The sequence below is a fragment of the Chelmon rostratus genome, chromosome 14 (genome assembly GCF_017976325.1).
Source record: "Chelmon rostratus isolate fCheRos1 chromosome 14, fCheRos1.pri, whole genome shotgun sequence".
Lineage (NCBI taxonomy): Eukaryota > Metazoa > Chordata > Actinopteri > Chaetodontiformes > Chaetodontidae > Chelmon > Chelmon rostratus.
The window spans coordinates 4,677,977-4,698,809 of record NC_055671.1 but is presented as its reverse complement, the minus strand read 5'-3'; the positions used below and the strand labels follow the sequence as shown (position 1 = coordinate 4,698,809).

The 20,833-nt window shown below is 44.1% G+C and overlaps 2 protein-coding genes across 10 annotated transcripts in view; one reads left to right on the top strand and one right to left on the bottom strand.

The window, feature by feature from the left end:
• Nucleotides 1–9,608, top strand: part of camkk1a (calcium/calmodulin-dependent protein kinase kinase 1, alpha a) — a 55,796-nt gene extending 46,188 nt beyond the window's left edge. Inside the window, exons 14-17 of one of the 2 annotated variants that reach the window (XM_041952455.1) lie at nucleotides 971–1,099; nucleotides 2,540–2,643; nucleotides 4,350–4,397; nucleotides 4,791–9,608. In XM_041952455.1, the coding sequence (XP_041808389.1) occupies nucleotides 971–1,099; nucleotides 2,540–2,643; nucleotides 4,350–4,397; nucleotides 4,791–4,863 (354 nt within the window). In that variant the 3' untranslated portion in view covers nucleotides 4,864–9,608. The remainder of the gene's footprint in view (nucleotides 1–970; nucleotides 1,100–2,539; nucleotides 2,644–4,349; nucleotides 4,398–4,790) is intronic. The other variant, XM_041952454.1, reaches the window with a different exon arrangement.
• An 85-nt stretch (nucleotides 9,609–9,693) lies between these two features.
• p2rx1 (purinergic receptor P2X, ligand-gated ion channel, 1) lies at nucleotides 9,694–20,833 on the bottom strand. Of its 8 annotated transcripts, none has more exons than XM_041952070.1 (14): nucleotides 20,498–20,831; nucleotides 16,924–17,068; nucleotides 14,705–14,776; nucleotides 14,283–14,352; nucleotides 13,001–13,088; nucleotides 12,758–12,838; nucleotides 12,100–12,241; nucleotides 11,800–11,945; nucleotides 11,317–11,407; nucleotides 11,159–11,224; nucleotides 10,971–11,066; nucleotides 10,475–10,564; nucleotides 10,300–10,344; nucleotides 9,694–10,205 (listed from the first exon to the last, which is right to left on the bottom strand). In XM_041952070.1, exons 1-14 carry the CDS (start codon nucleotides 20,632–20,634, stop codon nucleotides 10,200–10,202), a joined length of 1,275 nt encoding a protein of 424 aa, XP_041808004.1. In that variant the 5' UTR covers nucleotides 20,635–20,831; the 3' UTR covers nucleotides 9,694–10,199. The 8 variants fall into 8 exon arrangements, 5 of the variants coding, with proteins under 5 accessions (XP_041808004.1, XP_041808005.1, XP_041808007.1 ...); XM_041952071.1 differs by having other exon boundaries at nucleotides 10,309–10,344; XR_006007374.1 differs by having other exon boundaries at nucleotides 10,300–10,564; nucleotides 14,295–14,352; nucleotides 20,498–20,833.

Genomic DNA, 20,833 nt, shown 5'->3' with positions numbered 1-20,833 from the left:
TGATGATTAATTGTGTTTTGAGTTTGAATTTTTCAACAGAATAGTGTGCGAATGCTGGATGGCAGAGCCGCCCAACTTGGATTTAAATGCACCATGACGTTGTAAAGGATGAGTCTGGAGATGTTTTAGATTTCTTACTGTCAGTCAAACCCATGAAAAGACCCAAACCAACACTGAACTGGTCCTACTAAAAAGCATGAACACAACAGTGACCCATTACACGGGTGACATGTTCCTTCATATAAACATGAACATTAACACTGTAGTTTATCTTACAGCAATCCCAGAAAACACCGTCCTCCTGCCGTAAACACTCACAAGAAAACCATCCCCAGTGGAAAATAGTTCCTAACAAATGCACTAGTTACTCCTGTTTGAGTGCCGTTTGCTGGAATCAGCAGCGGCCAGCTGTTTTAGAAAATGACTGAGCCATTTAGGTCTTCAGTGGGAATGAATGGGCTGGAACTGAGAGGCACAGGCAGGCCGGGCGAGACAGCACTGAGAGACTGAACACATCGTTGTTCTTGGTCTTTTTGTGAGGTTTGTTGACAATAACAAATAAATATATAATGTCATCAGCCTTATACTTTAAATCAAAGTGAGCAGCCATGAAGTAACTCTGACAAATAGACGCAGGGTGGTTGGTCACTGTCATGGATTGTGTGTCTCAAGCAACTTTTGAAGTCTTTGCAGTTGGAGCATAACAATACAAATCCAAACAGATGGCTGCCTGGTGGGTAGAAAACGCTGAAGTATGAATCTAAATAAAATATTCTCAGTAAAACTGTAAAATATGCATGCTGTGCAGTATGAGGGCTGAAGCATGAATAAAAGATGATCAGTTGCAAATAATTGCACTTTACTGATTGTGGATCACAGATGCAGTGTATCGCCTGTAAACACGGGTCGTCGTGTTACGACACCGTCACGTGTCACGTGTGTATATGTGTGTGTGTGTGTGTGTGTTTAGATGGACCAGTGGGTGACCCAGGGAGGCGCCGACCCCTTGCCTCTGGAGGAGGAGCACTGCTCTGTGGTGGAGGTGACGGAGGAGGACATCCAGAACTCGGTCAAGTTTGTCCCCAGCCTCTCTGCAGTGGTAAGGCACCCTGAGCGCCCTCCATTCACCGAGCACTTTCTTTTGTGTCAGATTGATACATTTGTGCTCATCTTTCCCAGGAGACGTGCAGCCTGAAGAGTGGCTGCTCCTCTTTTAACCGTAATCGTAACAAAACAGGGCCACCCAGAGGCGCCTTGTTCACCTTTGCAGGGGGCAAGGTTGCCTCTTAACATCGTTCAACTCTGAAATAAAAAAAAAAGCACTTTCACTGCCCCAGTGAACAGAACACTGGTACTTCCAGGTATTTTTCACATAGACTAGAATGCCCAGTGCGAAGGAACAACTTCCCTTGAAACAAGCTCAAACTGTGGCATACGTAAGCAGAGTATAGCAGCGCCTCATGGCGTCTGCCATTATGATGCCATTGATCCTTTCACTTACAAAATTAAGATGTATTAAAGATGTATTTAAAAAAAAACAGGAAAAGCTTACCACATTTGAAATGATATCTCATAGGTATAAAGACACCAAGACTGGAATTAGCACACTATAGACAAGTTTCCTGTTTACAAACCAGTGAGGAAGCGGGGCTGGCTTAATGATAATAGCATATATATGGACATTTGAAGTATTAAGAAAATAATAAAGCAGGTAGGAACCAGCAAAATTAAATTTTAGAGGTGAATTTGTGTGTGACGCTAAGTAACTTTTTTACTGCACTCATGCTGATCTGTCGGCGCTGGCTAGCTAACAGGGCTAGAATCAGCAGCTACCTGAGACTAGCTGTCCAAAACCATCCAATGACAGCAGAGGTTAAAAGCACAGAAGCATGTATGTATATATGAGCCTCCTGTCTGCTGGAGCACAGAAGCCCCCACATTCTGGAGATAAGCATGTGCATGTATGGCCTTCCTGCTGTACTATCAAAATATGCCAGACACTAGATATCTGCAAAAGCTCAAATACATGCAGTGTATATGGGTTTCACGTGGAACAAAAATGCATTTTCCTTCCATAGCTATCAGTCTACACCAGCCGTCACCACGTCCCACACTGAAGCTCTAGATGCACGTCAAACCGATCACCAAATCATTGATCACGGAGCCTGAAAAGTGGCGTTTCTTCCTCCACAGTTTCTGTGCAAAAGCATCCACCACCTCTTTAAAATCCATCGCTTTGCCAAGATCAATATATGCAAATAGCTGTATGCACTCTGAGTTAAGGTTTCCTGCTTAGGATATTACACATTTTTAGTGCGTTACTTTGGTGAATTGTGCAGTTTATAGCACAAATACTCGTGTTGCTGTCCCTAAAGGACCTCAGGTGTCCTGGTTTGCTTTACCGCGTACGTGCAATTCTCACAATGACATAGCTCGGAAATCCATCGCCTGTATTCCCTGTGCTCAACCACAGGCTCCAAACAAAACGCATTTCCTTTTGCACACCTTTGTAACCATCCTGTGTTTGTGAATATTTCAGATCTTGGTAAGAGCCATGCTGAGGAAGCGCTCCTTCAGTAACCCTTTTGAGTGTCCAAGCAGGAGAGAGGAGAGGTCCATGTCTGCACCCGGCAGCCTGCTCATGTAAGCACACAGTCCAGCTGCCTGACAGTCATCCTTGTCCTAATCGCCATGGTATACTTAAAACTTGCATATCTCATCCGTGAAGACAAAAAACAAAAATAAAATCCTCACACAGGCCAATTCTAATGGCAGAGATTGCTTGAAATTCTGACAAGGATCAGTGCTCCACACCTGTCTTCTCTTTCTGCTGTATCAGGTTAACTAACATCCATTCCTGCAGCAGCAGCTGCTGCCTTGGGTTGCCATAGCACCATAATTCATTCTTTCATTGTATGCAGCGGAGCTTACAGCTTTTATAAGTGTTTCTTTGTGTGTTGCTTTCAGCTTTCAAGGGTAGAAGGAGAGTGATACAGATCCACTAGTGCCTCAGGCACCTTGGATTTTCTGTTCTATGGGTTGAAAGCATCGCAGGGGCAGTGCAGCCAAGGGCAAATTGGAGCATCTGTAGCTGTTCCCTGCTGTACTGTGGGTGCCCTTTGGACAGTAATGTGTGTTTTATGTCCAGCAGACTTGAATGAAGAAGAGCCAGTGTAGGCCTGAATGTGAAGAAGACTGTAATCTCCTGTTGTTAGGGGTTTATTCGATGATTTCTCCTCTCCCAGGCCGAGGTTTCCCCTGTTACACTACAGGCAGTCAGAGAGCTGCTATCTCAGGCGAAAGTTGGGGTTTTTTCACAGGTGGTGGAGGGAATTTAAAACAGTACTGCCCCCTTCTGGATAATAAAAAAAACAAGGCTTTGTTCAAAGAACGCTCACAGTCACTCAAGCCCTGAACTGAACTGTTCAGTCCATACATTAACTCACTATTTCTGATTCGTGAACTTCATGTAATCATAAATATTAACTTTTATTGATTAATGGGAGGAGCCCCTAAACAACAACCTTTTGGCCTTATTAATGCACGTGTGTGGGACCAACAACAACATGGACAGCCTCTGAGAGCCTCAAGAGATGCTCTGCGTCAAAACCCAGCCGACCAAATAAAAATAATCATATGATAATGATAGTGTAGTATTCCCTGTAGTAATAAATGGGGAACTCCGATGATTTGGTCAAAATCACAACAGTAGAGGTTGAGATATCCTGAATTTATTCTCCAGTGTGGGTCAAGCTCCAAAAACATTTCCCATCATGCAACTTGAGAGCATTTTAGACTTTCCTTGCCTCGTAATGCACCTTTTTTAAAGTACCCATTCTCACTTTCTGTCACAAATATGTAGTTTCAAAGTCTAAGCAGAGATAACCCCGATGACATCACCATGACATCACCAGGGTTGTTTTTTCAGACTTGATAAAGCTCCTTTGGGGCAGCAGAAGACAATAAAGAACAGTTTTCATCAACGGAGTAAACTCAATTTGTTTTGTAAAATTGGTGGCGTGCCCCTTTAAAAAATGTTTTTTTAATATTGCTTATTTTGTCTGCACAAAGTCCCCAAGTATTTATTTTATATTTAAACAGGTAAATTCCTCACATTTTACGAACAGTAATTTCAGGAAGTTGATTAAAGCATTTAATCAATTATCAAAATTGTCAGTGATTATTGTTCTGGACCGGTCGCGTCAGCAGTAGCGTCTTACCTTCCTAATGAGGAGGTGAGGCGTGTCAAGGGGAGGTCGTCTTCACCAGCCACCATGTCTTCGACCCACCGAGGTGACCTTTGCCCTCTCACCTGTGACTTTTCCATCTTTTTCCCCACTTTGCTGCAGGGACTCGTGGCCGTTCCGGCCCTCTTTAAAACTTCACCCCTCACTCAGGTAACATTTTGTGCAATACAGTCTGGCACGCTGTCTGTCCAACACCCACCAGCCGCTGCGCCCATCATCACCTTAGACTGCTCAACTCGCGCTTATCCCCGTCATGAGAGGTGATGGAGCAGCCCCTCCCCAGCTGTCATTTCAGAGAGTTTTGCCATCTCCCTGCTGCTCTCATTTACTGCTGTGTTGCATTGTTTTGTGTGTGTTTTTAACATTCATCACATAATGAAAATGGGAAAACAGCTTCTCTGCTTACCCTGCCACATTTGGAGAGAGAAAGCATAATCTTGCTTGTATAATCATTTAGATGTCTTCCCTCGCTGAAATGATAGAGCGAGCTGCTCATTGACTGCTCTCTCTCTCTCTCCTTCTGTCTCTCCTTTGTTCTCTCAGAAAGTGCAGCACAGGAGACGGACCCAGAGAGGTCGAGCTGGAGGACCTGCGTGAGGACGAGCCGTCCTCTTGAGTCTTAATGACGCTCCCATCGACACACCTTTGTCTTCAACCCCATCCTCTTCACGTCTCTGTGCCCGAGCCGCTGTGCACTCACCCTGTCGTCCAGACGTTTCCTTCAAATCAGTCGCACCACGGGCGTATCATTCTGTACACTGAAGAGACTCGAGGTTTTCAATCGGATATGTCGCTTGTGTTAAAATTCAGATGTGTGTGCTCAGGCTTGCTTTCAATTTTGCTTCCTGTTCACCTCAGAGTATGCTTTCTCACGCCACTTTTCCTTCTGTAATGTGGAGTCTGTAGGCATTTTAACTGCTCCCCCACTTACTGTGTGACTGCCGTCGGTGAACCGATAAGAAGAGGAACTCTGCTGAATTTCTGGATAATTAACAGTTCAAATAATTGTTGTGGGAGAAAGACCAGAACATGTTTGTCAGCTGGCATCACACTTCAATGTGGCAAAAAAACTGTCAAACTCTGATTTTTTTTTTTTTTTTACTCGTCTGCATGATGAATAGTTAAGCCTCATCATCAGACCGTCTATAGCCACCTGTCACAGTGATTGCCAGCATGACGAAGAGAAAAAAAAAAACACCGTTCAATAATCATCACAGACGTCAGCATGTAAATTACACCACGTTGTCTCTTCAGTGAACTACAGGGCTTCTTATTTATGATCGATGAGCAGTCATTTTAATATTGTGTATGGGTGTCATGGGGTGTGAGCAGTGTTGTCGTCTCACAGCCCTCTTCCTGTGTATCCTGTGTATGTGCCATCAGTAGCTTTCAGTTTGGAGTGAGGTGATGAAGGTCGTTCCTGTGCTGCCTTCACTGACCTCTGGCCAGGCTGGTTAAACATCTGACAGGAAGGAAAGGACGTCAGCTGTCGAAGGGTGATCGCGCAGCGAGGACAGCGACTTTGTCTGCGCTTGAGCATATCTCAAAGCAACTTTTGCCACATTGTGATGTGTAATTATTTCTCTGTTAGGGGTCATTTCACGCTTCTTCTCCCACTCTCTCATGTGTTGGTTGTCTGGGTATTTCTGTTCTCGAACGCTGTCTCTTTTTGATTAGATGTGAAGTAAATTGGAGCATTTCGAAGTGTGTGTTGTTAGATGGCGAGTGTGAACAGACTGAAAGAAGGATGCAAACTACTGCTTTAAATAACTCATCATCCAAATTAGCATTTGTTATTATTCAACAGTCTTGGCTGGAGAGCTGATTTAAAGGCATGAATAATCTCATTGACCAAGTTAAACATCACTGAGTGCTCTTAAAGAAGAATTTGACTTGATTTGCACAGAGTTGTCCAGGCTGAGGACCTGTACCCTGTCAGAAAAGACAGAGGGTTATTTTATTTTATTATATTTTCTTTTTGCTGGGGGCAAACTGACTTTTTTGGAAGAACACAGGAGGGTTTTATATATTTGAACGCCCCAAATTAGTATTTCAGTATTTCCTTCCAGGATCGATAAAAAGGGGAACTCAAATAGTCAAACAGTGGTCATAAAGGTGTGCTTTGCCATATGCAAAGGACGACAATCCTGTCACTGTTTCAGTTTTTTCCATGACACTAAACGTTGTCCCTACCTGAAGTCATTTGCTCCTTCACTTTTTTCTACTTTTTAAAAAGGCCATATAAAGTCAGCCTCTATTCAATGTTCACGTTGGTGGCTCTTGTGTAATGTATTATTCCATAAATGTATATTTTATGAAATAATAAAGGTATATTTATGAAATCTAAATTAGATTCAACACCCAAAATGATTTGTGCTTGGCCTTTTTTAGTTATTAATGGCTGACTGAGTTGTTCCAACCCAGTATTATGTTTTGACATATTAGCTGCTGTTTTCTTTCTAAGTCAAGGAAGGGTCCAAATTAAATGTACAATTTTAAGAACTGAAATATAAGATTTGACCCCCCTCCTCACCCCAATAGCTGGATAAGATAGATAGTTAGCAGGCTAATCCTGTGAGATCACAGGTGTTGGGATAAATGAAAAACACCTTCTTGTGATTTGAGTCCTTCGTCTGCCTTTCAAGGTGGTTGGCTAACTTTAAGAAAGCCGAGCGTGTGGGTTGTTTTGTCTCCGCCGACTCAAATCAGAGGCAAACTTTCTGCCCCCGCAGCAGCTCTGCCTCAGATAAATGTTTACGCAGCTCCATTCTGATTCTCTCCTCCTCCTTGGCCTCTCTCTCTGAAAGAAAGCGCTTGGCAGGCGGAGTGCTCTGATCACTTGAACCACGGCGCAAAGGAGCATTTCAATGTCATGATTAGGCCCAGGCTGCCACCAGCAGCAACGCTTCCACATCCACTTCAGTGCCGTCTCCAGCGCGGCTGATTAGAAGCAGGGAGTGCGGCGCTTTGCATTTCCTCCCTTAATCTCTCCCTCGGTATCATCCAGTGGAGGATGAGAGCTGAAGCTCAGAACGGAGAGGGATTGGTGGAATTTGAATTTCACATACTATTATTGAGCCTCTGTGTCCCTCGGAGGCAGGGACACAGAAATCATGCATGCTGTTGACAGTAAAATGTCAGCTTCACTATCATGTGAGTGCTGGATAATGTAAAGCTTTCTATCTTTTTATTTTCTTGTTCAATAACATTTGGTGAAAGGTCTGTTTGTGGAGGATAAATGAATATCTTGATGTCTTATTGTCTGAGATGTTGTAAATGTGGTTTGACATTAGGGGCGGTGGTCATTCATTTAATGGTGGGCTTGTTTCCGTCCCTTCTCTCTGCTGAGGATGATGGAGGTGATAGAAGGTACTGAGGTGTGTGTGCAGGGTAACCTTCAATGAAGGGCTCTGTGAACCAAGACGTGTGAAATGGTGGGTTATATTATATTTGCTGCAAATGTTAAACACTCATTTTTCTCTTTCTTTCTTATTCTTATGAGAATGGTGTTTTTAAATGTCCACCAGCTTTACATCGATGTGTTTGTACGGACGTTTGTCAGTGTCACAGGTGTAATATTGTTGTCGTCTTTGTCGTCGGTGCATTGTTGGCTCCGTCCATAGCAGGCCACTCATCCCTCTCTGTGTTTTAGTTGTCCATGTTGAAGACACTAAAATACTGCTTCTATTAAAATATTTGCACTTTTCCACTTACAGATACATATTAAAGTTATTGTGATTACATATAACACTACTGGTACTTGCAATCCATTTAACATCGTACAGTTTTTGATCAAGGCTCCAGGCTGCGTGGCTCACCTGTAAAAAAAAAAACATATTCACTGTGTATCGGTATGTCCTCACGGTCTCCTGTGCTTTTTCAAGCATTGCTCTTTGATCTGCATGTCACGGCACTGCTGCTTGGTTTTTGAAAATTTCTACAAAATGTTCCCTTTTTCCAGAAACTTCTTCTCCTGTGTGAGTCAGACTGCTGTAACAGCTGCACTAAACAGATTGGTTTTGAATAGCTGTTTTTGTTGTGCGTATCCATGTAATGAACTGAATTGTGAATGATGTGAAACTGCGGCCGGGGGCTTCTGGATTTTACTGCACAAGTGATGCATAAAGGTAAAACCCAGTAAAGCCCATCACATGAGCGGGGCTCAGCACAGACGCAGCTTTGTGTTCAAGATCTCTGGAGACGCAGTGATGGATGATCACTAGCTGCCCTCAAAGATGAGACATTTAACCCTCTTTTATTAAATTTTTAAACTTTCTTTATTTTAGTGTATTATTACTTCTGCATCGGTTATGTTTTATGTCCTATTTCTGTGTCGCTCTGTTTTAATCCACATCTTCTAAACAGATTTTATTTACATTTGGTAGAAATTGGTGCAGATTACATTATCACGAGGCCATTTAGAAAGCTCTTTACACTCTGTGTTCATGTACGGATTCCTGAACAGTCTTCAGACTCCTTCAGTATGAGATTTGTCACTCAGTTCATGTAGGCTGACCCATTTACACCTACAGAGATTTTCACCATCCTACAAATTGTTGCTAATTTTCATGAAATTTGGTTCATTTAAAACTTTTTAAAAAGTCATTGCTCCTGGATGCAATGCACTACATTTAAATGACATCTGCACATACTGCATTGATCGCACGTAACTGAATTTTATCTGAAGGTGGTCCGACAGCACATGATACATTTAAAAGGCCATAAATTAGTGGTCACCTGACTCTCTTGCAATGCTGCAAAATCGGTTCCTTGTGGAATTCCCGGGTACTTGAGAACTGAAGATGCTATCCAAAAATCAGCACGGTTCCTATCCCTGCAGATGCAGATCAATGTTAGATACTGTTTTGAAAATGTGAAATGGTGCCAGATTGTGCAGCCATGGCAGAGAATTGCTCACTATGAATGGTTTCTAGCTCAGTGTTGCTACTGAAGTCAAACACAGAAGGAAAATCAATGGGTGTGGCTGCCCCCGTCGCAGCGCAGGAAGTGAGTGACAGTGGCTAACTCCTCATGATTTCAGGTCATGAGGATGTCCAGAGGAGGACTGTGGGAGAGCGAGTTTGTACATAATGTGAAGTCAGGGACCAGTGGATCGCTGCTGTGTGTCTTCTGTGACTGTCCTGATGGTGTGTGTCCTGATAGGTGCCTGCTGTCTCTGTGCTTGTGGATGTCTGTCTCGTGTTGTCTTCTTCCTCTGAATGTCTGTGTCAAGTCCCGCATACAAAAATAAAAGCATGGCACGACTCCGTGGAATGCAGCTGTTACAATGTAAATATGTACCAATATATACAAAGAAGCTATTTTTTGCATGCTTTTTGTACACCTAGACATAAAGACAATAAAAACCAAAATCTGGATCCTTTTTGTTTTCTTTCACGTATTCCCACTGGCACCGTGAGACAAAAGAAAAACGTAATGCTACTGTACATCTTTTATTGAATTCAGCTTTCATCACAAGGTGCACATTGGGGACGGGTCCCCCTGACAGCGGCGCATCCACATGTTAAGCGTGTTTATCTGGTTTAGACAGAGACAATCAATGGATGATTTGTGTACACACAGGAGCACTGCAGCACAAGAAATTCTTCTTTCAGCTGCACGTAGATGGAGACAGTTAGGAGGCGGAGGCTACACCCAAAGTGTGAACAAAAACAAATCGAGCTACACCCAAAAAGGTACACAGCTGAGCTACGCTAGGGCTCCACATAGATTAGTAAGAGTCACTGTCTCTGAAGAGAGCAAAGACGTTGTTGGTAGAAGATGCTGCTGAAGATCAAGGAGAAATGGAGGACATGTGGATCAATGTCATTTGACTGTGTCCTCTTCAGCCCCAAAGTCCATTTTGTTTGTGAGAGTGTGCGTGTTGCAGGCATTTGCAGGTTTCCAGTACTGCACATCTTGGAAGTAGTACCTTGTAAGTTTGCTCCCAGGTCACTTCTGTGCAGGGACAGCAGATAAATAAGACATCAGCCTTCACAAAAAAACAAAGCAAATGGGCTTTATTGTTCTATTAAATGTGTGAATCCCTTACTTTAGATACCTCAGTCTCTGTGCTACCTGCCTCTGAGTCAGGGTCCTGTGGGATAAAAGTCAAATCCACAGGACAGGATTTAGACCTCTCAGGTAACAACCAGAGGGATTCTCATTAGGGAGGGACACATTAAAACAAAATCGAGTCCACGGTCTAGACCTCTACATGCACTCACGTTGGACTGGTCAGTGCCTCGGACTTGTCTTGCATTTGCTTCGAGGGCGTAATAGACGCTTGTGTCTAAACCAAGCGACTCGCTGTCACGCTGTAAATACAAAACGATCTGCTTGTTTCAGTAACAGAAGGAAACTGTCTGGGAGGGATGGGAGAAGATTTCACCTTCTATCAGATAAAAGGCTGCGCTGAAGCCAGCACAGATGATCCTGCTCTGTCTATCAATGTTATGGGAATAAACACAGCATTAGTCTGGTGCTCTCTGAAGGTTACTGCTCCTGTGTGCTGTAGTGCAGTGTCTAGTTCTCATGTATGTGGCACCCCCTCACAACACCTGGGACACATCCCAGAGCAGCTAAGACCTGCTGATGTCTGTTCTGTGTCTGTCTGGACTCCCACTGATTCTTAAATGCCTCTCTGCTGCCACCTTGTGTTCAAACTGATATTCCATTACAACAGAATTCACATATTCAGTTCATGTGCGTCACGCAGCTTACCTGCATGTGCGTGTCTGTGTATTTGAATTTCATGTTCTTGTAAAATTCTCTTTTTGGTAGCAAATAGAGCAGCACCAAGTCACAAACCACAGTGGCCTGAAAAAGAAGCAGAAAGACATCAGTTTGTTTGCAAATGATCCCACAGACGAGAAATAATTACAGCAGGCGTTAGTGGGGGCACGACATACCACTCCGAATATGCCCACTCCAGAGCCTATAGCTGTCAGCGTGGGGATTATATCAAATTTTCTTGCCTGTGAAGGAAAGAGTGCCGATCATTCAAAATTCCCTTTGATGATTTCTCAAGTCAGACATTCAGATAAACAAAATAAAAGATATTACTCACCAGTGACTGCACAATGATATCGATCCTGATCCCAAACACTTTGAGAAGGGTTCTTTTCTGAACCTTGTCCTCCAAATAATGCTTTGCATACCTAAAAAAAAAAAACCAGCCATGGAAATTTTCACAGCATATTACATCAAATGCATTTGTGTGGCTGATTAGAAACGGGGAATGCGGCGCTTTGCATGTCCTCCCTTAATCTCTCCCTCGGTATCATCCAGTGTTGTGTTATATATTTACATTTCCCACACAGGGTGTTATGTACACCCCATAAAACACAGCCAGCGGTTCGCCCTGTTGCCAGACTTTAGGCGAACCGCCTGCTGGCTGCAGCTTCATGCATAAAGCACACACATTAGAATAATATCAATCTTCTCCTTTAACTCTCAGCCTAAAATTTCAAACTATAGCTTAAAGCACCAAAGGTAGGACCAAGACGTGTTTCAGCAGTGTGGAAACACCTGACTGAGGTACATCACACACCTGAAGTTGTAGCCCACTGAAGCTCTGGCTTTGTCTGTCTCAGCAGGGTTTCCGTACAGGCCGTGGAAGTTGTACTTTGGCTTACAGTGTGTCACGTCCACATCAAAGTTACACGTCCAGTCGACCACAATACCAATGGCCCCTCCCTGTCAGGACAGCGATACAAGATACAAGTCTGCACAATAACAAGAGACACAACACAAAAGACTGTAGATGTGCAGCTGTGATTAAATCTGCCTCCACCCGGGAAACACTCCCGTCCCTTCAGTGTGGAGTGAAGGTGTTCAGCAGCTCACTTACCACTCGGGCTATTGTTTCAAAATTGAAGCCAGACAGTTTAACTACGTCTCCCAATCTGAATATGGGACACAGTGGAGCATCCTCTGGATTATGAAGGCATTTGCTGATGTAAGCAGCATCAACACCCTCCACCAAGTTACTCCTGAAAACACAATTGGTCGTTATAAAACACAGTTAGACTCTAAATAGAGATATTTTACTGTTTTTTGTCCAGGAAAATGTAATATCATCAAATTACATTTGTTTTTTGTTTGTAAAAAGAAAAAAAAAAAGTCAAAAAGTCAAATTCAATGTGGCAAGATATCCTGATTTTAGTTCCTGGTGCGACTCAAGCTCCGAAAACACTGGCTGCTACTATTCCCATGATGCAATTCAGCAAAAATTTTCGTTCGATGTTACCTGCCTCATCAAACTCCCTCATCATTAAAACTCTCTGACCCGAGTTTTTACCACAAGTTTTCTGTCAAATCACTGAAGTGTCAAGCCTAACTGAAGATAACCTTGGTGACATCATCATCAGGGTTATTTCCTCCACTCTTTAAGAAGTGTCGTAATTCAATTTAGGATAAAGCTGTAACAACGTATGCCAACCCCTGTCTTTTTAACATGTATTCATTTATTAGTTAGAGATTTGCTGAGCTAAATTCAGGTCCATCACCTTGTGACCCCAAATAAGGGGAAAGTTACAGAATTCTTGATGAAGAGTGTGTAGTTCTCTGCAGACATCAACAGAGGAGGGCTGCAAGTAAACACAAGAGAGAAGAGTCTCAAATCAAGGATGCTGAGGAGCATAAATCACCACAAATTATATTTCTTATATAATCCACTTAATGGTGCAGAATCATTACAAATCCAATCATCATATGCACTGCAGCATGAATAATTCAGTGTTTCCACATACTCTGGTATGTTGTGATCATCCTCAACAGGGCACCAAGCCAGCACCTCACAGGTCTTAGTGCTATTCACACAGACTCCCGTCATTTGTCCTTGAAATAGAAACACGTCTCATCATTAGAGACAAAACTAAACAAGTGGAGCAAGCATTAGGCAAAAGGACAGCATGTGTCTCAAGCAGCAGAAAATAGACGGAAGCTTTAATCATCTTATCTTGAATTTGCATCAACCGCAGCAAGCAAGATATTAAAGCGAAGCTGAGCAAGCGCCAAACCGTTTCCTTTATCTGGCCCTGATCCTAGCACAATGTTTCTTTGCATGTGATTGACGTCGCTGCTATCACTCTCTCTCGTCGTGTGCTGGGTGAGTTCACTGACAGTTCTCCAGCAGGCGTTTGGTCACCCGGCCTCAGTTCCTGACTTTTCGGAGCCCACCAGCTTGTTTAGCCACAGGGGCGCCTGCCTGTTTGCTTGTCCACGAGCACGGAGACAGAGCGCCGCCTCTGAAGAGATACTAGCACCTCAAGGTGCATTTGACTGGTCTGAAACAGACAGATCTAAAGCTTTTGCGGACATTGGCCTTATTGAAGTTGATGTGGGTTGCGGAGGACTTGAAAGGCTCAGAGTTTCACCCTGGGACAGATGGAGGACAATAAATTTATATAAGTGCTCTTTGAACTGACTGAGGATGCTGTATATGTTTGGACCTATTAAAAAAGCTCTTGTCTGCTTGGTTATTTGTTTTTAATGTCTCTGTGTGCTCAGGATCTGAGTCAGCTCTTATGCACAGGGGTTACCGTGACGTCCATGCCTCTGCTCTTGCATGTGTGTGTCTACTTGCTCAAGGCAGGGTTTTACTTGCACGCTTCAATGATCAACAAGCTGTAATACGAACACACACACTATCTGTTTGGCTGCTAAGACTTCGATTGTTGATCTTAATCCTTTTTTCCCCTCAGTGCTGGACAAGAGCATTGCATGAATCACTATGTCTAAATGTTTACCTATGCAGCGACGGGGATGAGTCAGATGTGGAGTATTTTAGTTTCTACCGTGTGTCCATCTTACAGCAGTTCTCCGGAGCCACAGCCCATTTTGCAAATACACTGCTCCATAACCTGAACCTGTCACTGGTTTTATGTTTAAGAAGGGCCTTTATCCCCAGCGAAGCAAAGCAAGATAATAAAAAGCCAAAGATGTGGACTGATTGAATTTGGCCACAGACGGACGGACAGTTACTCAGTGAGGACTGCTGAGGTCACACACTGTCGGGCCGTCAGGATTTACCATGTCCCGTACGTTTGAAACTCCCTCCTTCACAGTCGGCGTCGGAGCTGCAGTTGTGCTTGCCTTGGAGCTGTTACACACAAGAGACTGGGGTCAGAGTGTGAACACGACTGGTGGACGTGAAGAAAGCAGAACTTTTAAAACCTGAACACAACGGGAAATTGTGAAAACAGAGTTTTGCATCTGTTGTGAAATTTTGCAGGAACTGTTCAGGTCTTCGTGAGGCCAGTATGTTTTCTGCTGGTCAACTCACAGACTCGACAAACAATTACCCAATTACAGAAACAGTCTTGGAATGAGACACGATTTCCGTGTTGTTTTCCTATTTATGGAAGTGTATAAGTTAGAGGGAGAAGGCAGAGAGGAGGGAGAAACGAGGGAGAAGGAGAGACGAAAAAGGGAAAAGGAGAATTTTCACTGACCTCTGGACACTTTCCCATCTTCTGACCCTCAGTGATGATGTAGTTTGTCATCACCACAAATGACGAGTCACCCTGAGGTTTGGGATTAAATGAGGCAACGTGTTAAATTATTTTACATCTCACTTATCTACACCATGGGATGACACAATGAAGGATGCAGTAGTTACGCAACATGCTGAAGTTTATTGTGGGCAGACTGTCAAACATTAACCAGTCATACTCCAGTGTGACCCTGCTGATGTCACCAACATCTCTACACAAAACTTTTACATCCCAAAAAAGTTGCTGATGGAGATTTTTCAAGGCCAGCTTTCAGCCAGGAATAGTTCAACATTTTGGGAAGCAGCTTTTCTGCTTTGCTGCAGAGTTACATAAGAAGATACCTTATGTAACATACCTGCGTGCTAAGCATTAAGCTACAGCCTGGAGACCTAGCTTAGCATAAAGACTGGGAACGTGCAAACAGCTCCCAGCACCTCTAAAAGCTCACTTATTAACACATAAGACCTTATGTGTTGTTGTCAGTTACATCACCTGTAAAACAGAGCTAGGCTGGTCTCAGTCTGTGCTAAGCTAAGCTAGCTACCTGGCGGCTCCACCTCCGTACTATCGATCTTTTTATCTAGCTCTCTGCCAGAAAGAAAACAGCAATAAACTATTGATTTATGTCAGAGCTTGAATGTTTTAATTGTTCAGTATAGAGAGGACAGGCTGGGGTTTACGGGGGATTATGTGCTGTTCTGCTTCCTGTCTGTGAGCAGGGACTTCCTGGATGAAAGGAGCTGTGCAGAGACTGGCTGCAACGGATGTACTGACCACGTCTGTGGTTGTGTGTGTGTGTGTGTGTGTGTGATAGCGCAGCCACTGACTGAACTCTGAACTCAGCAGAAACTCTCTCTCCCCTCTCCTTTGTCTCTCTCTCACCGCTTTGCCTTAATTCCATGCCGCCCGCAGGCAGATTCGCACCTATTCACACCTTTGCATTGGCTTTGTTTGCAGTTATTGTATGCTTACAACCACGTGAGCTACTTTGCACCTTTCAGCTTTTGTGAGCCCTGATAGGAATTTTGCCTAAATTTGGGAAGATCGTGAATTTGTTTACGTGCTTCTCTAATGATGAGAATCTGGGGGGCAGATTTTGGAGCCGGGCAAGCTGTTTTCCCGGTCTTTATGCTAAGCTAAGCTAAGCTAACCAGTTTCTAGCTTTGTGAGGGTGGTATCGACCTTCTCATCTAACTCCGGGCAAGAAAGCGAAGAAGCATATTTCCCAAAATGTCAACTCCTATTTTTAAATCATTCTCATATTTTGATGCACTCTCTGACCGCGGTTCAGGTCTTTTATGTCATGGGGATTTACTTGATGTGAGGTGGTTATCACTGATAATCAGGAGACAAGATGCTGGATGCAACAATACGCTACTCTGGTGCTGCTGACCTTTAAATATCTAGTCACAGAGGCCATATGCAGAAGGTTCCCTCAAACTAAAGCATTACTACATCCAAAGTGATGCGCTCCGTTAGTGAAACACCGACTGTGGGAAACACTCACACAGAGGTGGATGTCAGTTGGTGGTTGATCCTTCCTGATCAAAGCGTGAGACTAAAGGGACTTTTCATCTTGTTGGATGGGTTTATCACACTAAACCAGGTGACCAACCGGCTCTGAATTAGAAAAGGCCCACACCCAGACCTCAAGGCAAACAAGACAATCTTCACTGCGTCTCTTTGTTCCTTTCCCACAGATAACAGGACGCAGCGACCTTTTAGGTAAACAGAGGAAGATATCTGAGTTTTACTTTTGATAGGTTGTTTGCTCAGTTCTTTACAGGATGCTCTTAATGGCTTTCGGAAAGCGCGGAGACACCCCGACATCGTGTCGTCACTGAGAGAATCTGGCATCAAATATAGGCAACACGGATGTTTTGAAAGCGTGACTAAACCTCGGCCTTTATCCAGATCCGAGCGGTGAGCGGCTTTCTTCAGGGAGGAAAGCACTGTAAGTCACATGTCTGACTCAGTCTGACGTTTACTCACTCTGACAGTTTGATCCATGGCCTGTGCATGTTGACTTCGTGACATCTGAGTCCTACCCAGTTTTAATATGAAACAATGCACAGTGACTCGCAGCAGGTGCAAAACAAATTAACAACCAATTAGGAGCCACGTGATGAGCACAAGCTCCTGCATGCGTGGAAGGCTTCAGCCAACCAATCACCGACCTGCGAAGGGAAGACGTAGTCGGCCACGTCCCAGACTCGCTCGCTTCCGTTCACGTTGGTGTAGCCCACTCCCTTCATTTTACTGAAGACGGAGCTCACTGCTGTGTCCGTGGACTGGTAGCCCTTCTCGTAGATGAACACCCACCTGTAAGAGACACGGAGAGCATCCTGTCAGGCCCGCGAGCACCCCACAGTCCCACTGAGGCCCAGCCAACCATCCAACCAACCCCGCAGGCAAGGGCATGTTCAGTGATGATGATGACGTCATTCTGCTCAGCAATCCCGCATGCCGGCGGCACACCTCACAGGGACACGCGTGAAAGCGACCGTGGTTGTGTAATGTCAGGGGGGGTTGTTCTCGTCCTTTTGACACCACTGGGACAATCTGACATATGGAATCTCAGCGTTCACACATTCAGTAGTATTTATCTTGCAGTGGCTACTTGCCAGTTTCAAAGTGTGTTACATGTCTGTTAACGAAGGTGAGAGCGGCTCAGTAAATGATGCGCTTCATCACAGTTGTGCTTTATATGCAATGCTTATTAGCAGATCCACAGACAGTGTTTCTAAGTCACATGAAGACCTCAGCTTGCTTGTTTGTCAGTACAAAACAGATGCAATCTATCGTCTTCCAGGTATACTGATTGTGATAATCAGTGGTCGAAAGTTAATTTCTGTAATTAAGTGCAATTTTAAGGTTGCACTTAATTAAATTAACCTTAAAACCTTAAGGTTTTGCGGCTTTAAGGTACTTTAACTGAGGGTATCTAGCCTATTATGCCACTATATTCATTTGGAAGCTAGAGTTACTAGTAACTTTTCAGATTAAGATTTTACATTTCAACAGGAAACACATGACACACTTATGAAAGACATCACGTGACTAAAGATTAAACCAGTGGTTCACAACATTTCTGGCCTGTTGCCTGTCATGAGTTTGCCGCAGCTCCACCAAAAACACATTTCCCCTTTAAACCTCACATGTGGCTTCATTTAGTTAACTGTTCCGAAGTAGCAGGACTTGTTTTTTCCTTTCCCATAATTATCTCACGACCCCTCAGATTTATCTGGTGACCTCTGGAGGGTCCTGATCCCACAGGTCGGGAGCCAGCTACCTAACTGTATATGATGGATTCAAAGCTGGCTCCACCTTGAGCGGCTACAATATTAACAATGCTGTTTAATTAGCAAAGGTTCTGTGTATTTCTTGCATCACTGGCAGTAATTTATAAGACCGATGGAAAACTGCAGTTAGGTTGGGTTGACTGTATTCAGGATAAGTACCAGAGCCCTTTGTCACATAAAATGATTCCCATCAAGCAAAGCCCAGATTCACACTGAGGTCTCTATCTGTGTGTCTGGCCAGGAGGTATGAGTAACAGCTGCTGTGCACTGGGAAGATACAGTATGTAGACACACACAGCTGCTCATGCACAGCTACTTTATATAGGTTGTGAAAAGCAATTACCCCCTGGCTGAAAGCCTGCAGGACAGCATGTATCGCAGCACACGCTCATTTGTCTGCGGACAATGAATGCACCTCAAAGCGACAGAGGAGAGAAGCGACTTGTTTCGCAGCGTGGGCTGAAAGAAAGTATGCACAGTGAGCTAAGAGCCACAACTTCTATCACTTCGGCAGATCAAATTATGCAAGTCGGAGCTTACATTCAAGGCGAAGGGGAGAGAAAATAGAGCACATTAATGGAATAAGGAAACTCGTGAGCGTGAAATAATGGAAGATTCTTCCAAAACAGCAGTCTAAGTGAGATCTGTATCTGCTCCGACAGAAGGAGGCAGGGAGGCGCAGAGGAGGCTGCCTGACGGGGGAGGGTTCTTCTTCCTCCCCACCATACTGTGGCTCAGAGATTACTGTTTTTTTATGTGTGAAGACAATTGAGAATATAAAACAAATCAGCCTTCAATGAATCACTGTGAAATGAAAACAATGGATTGGCATTTTCGTCAGCTTGAAAGTGGCGAGATGGGAGTTAATTAAAAGAACAGAAACTGTGGTTTGCTGCTGTGGTCTGCTAGTCTCTATTAAATTAAATTAAATTAGCTGGCAAAGGATGTATCATTTTTCCTACGTGAGAATAAAGCTGTCAGGTGAAGTAATGAAAGCACAGAAGTATATCTGTAAAATAAGTTTACCAATAACTACAACCATAGTGCATTTTTATTTTCTGTTGATCTAAAGTACAAAAAGTAGAATAGCAACAGTGTTGTGGCAAGGCTCGGGTTAAAACTGAATCTAATATTCCTGACAAGACAACCAGTGGTTCAGCGGTTCACTGCTGCTGCCTGAGAGACACACGCTGACTCCTGCTCTGACCTGTAAGCATGCTGCTTGAATCCTGACGAGCAGGATCCGGACAGCTTTACAGTCACATCTCCTTCCGTGGCCATCGCCGACCTTAATGTGGCCTGATGGCTGCAAAAGGCAGGTGACAGGACGGAGCGCTGTCATCCAGCTTTAACACCAAAAGAGAGCAAACCTTTGACTGACAGGCTGTTCCCTTTTTCTTTACATCAGAGCACTGCGCAAGCTAAAACCACATTTCATAGCTACCTCTACATAAGGTTTGTCAAGGGTTTGAAATGAAAAAAATCATCATCCATGTATGATTTGTAGAGGTCTGACTCAGAGGACTGTCAACATTAAAGCACCACGATGAGCCAGAGATACGGACCACAAAGAGAAACCAACTGTGAGCCATTTCCAATCAGTTTAAATCAGCATGCTGGCTCTCATTTTTATTTTTTTATTTTTTTTGAAAAACAACCTTGCCATTAGCGAGAGAAGATTTTCTTAAAACTGTCCTCCTCCATCACATTTTTTGGCCACCGTCAGCGTCACCAGCAGAAGGTAGCATGTCTCTGCTCCGTTTGGCAGGGAATTGGGCAGCAGTTGATTGTTATCTGTGTTAGCATGTGCCTCGGCGTGTTCATCACACACAGCTCCTCAGGTTCTGCTGCTCAGAGGTGCAGATGCACACACACACACACACGCACGCACACACGCACGCACAACCACAAACAGTCCGTGAGTAATTTCAAGCCAGCAAAACTAGAAACCTGTATGAAGTGGGATTAGACTGAACTTCCAGGGAATGACTCCAGCGTGTCAAAGCAAGTGTGTGGTGATAGTTTGCGTAAGTGAAGAAGCACGCTGTGTTTCCTTGTCTCAACTTGAGAGGGGCAGATATTAAAAGTGATGTGTTCTGCCATCACTCACTCAGGCTTTGCTCTGGTTTGTTTGCTGGGTCAACAGTGCCTGGCAATGTGTATCTCTGACCCTCCACAAGTCAAATCAGATGTACGCCTTTTTTAAAATCATGATTTCTAACAATCCAATCACAATCACCAGATGTTTTTTTAAATTATTATTATGACGTCATGGTTATGCCACTCCAGTTGTTGGAATTTGCAGGGTCACTCTGAGAGATCGTTTCGCTTCAGACTGTGTCACTGCAAGCAAGTTGAAACATGCAAGACAATGCAAACCCTTTCTGCCCCCAAGCCTGCCTGCTGCCCCTTAGAACAAAAAAAAACAAAACTCATGTGTGGGTCTTACCCGATGATGTAGGCCAGGACCCCCAGCTGGATCAGACGGCACACCACTCCCACCCTCCTGTTCCTCACCAGCACCTGGCGCGGGGTCTCATACTCAAAGAAGAAGTCGGAGAGAGCGTTGGTGATTTGGCTCTTCATCTTCTCTCATGGGCTGACCCACAGACAGGAGGGCCTCCGTCTTCACCCCGCTCGCATACAAACACCGGGGCTCCACCTCTCCGCCTGGTCACCTCTGGATCGCTCCTCACTGGTGGCAAAGGTCCTCTGCCTCCTCTCAGAAGTAGCGTCTGATGCGCTTGAGAGAAGTCCTGAAGTGTAGGACTTCCTCTCCCCTCCC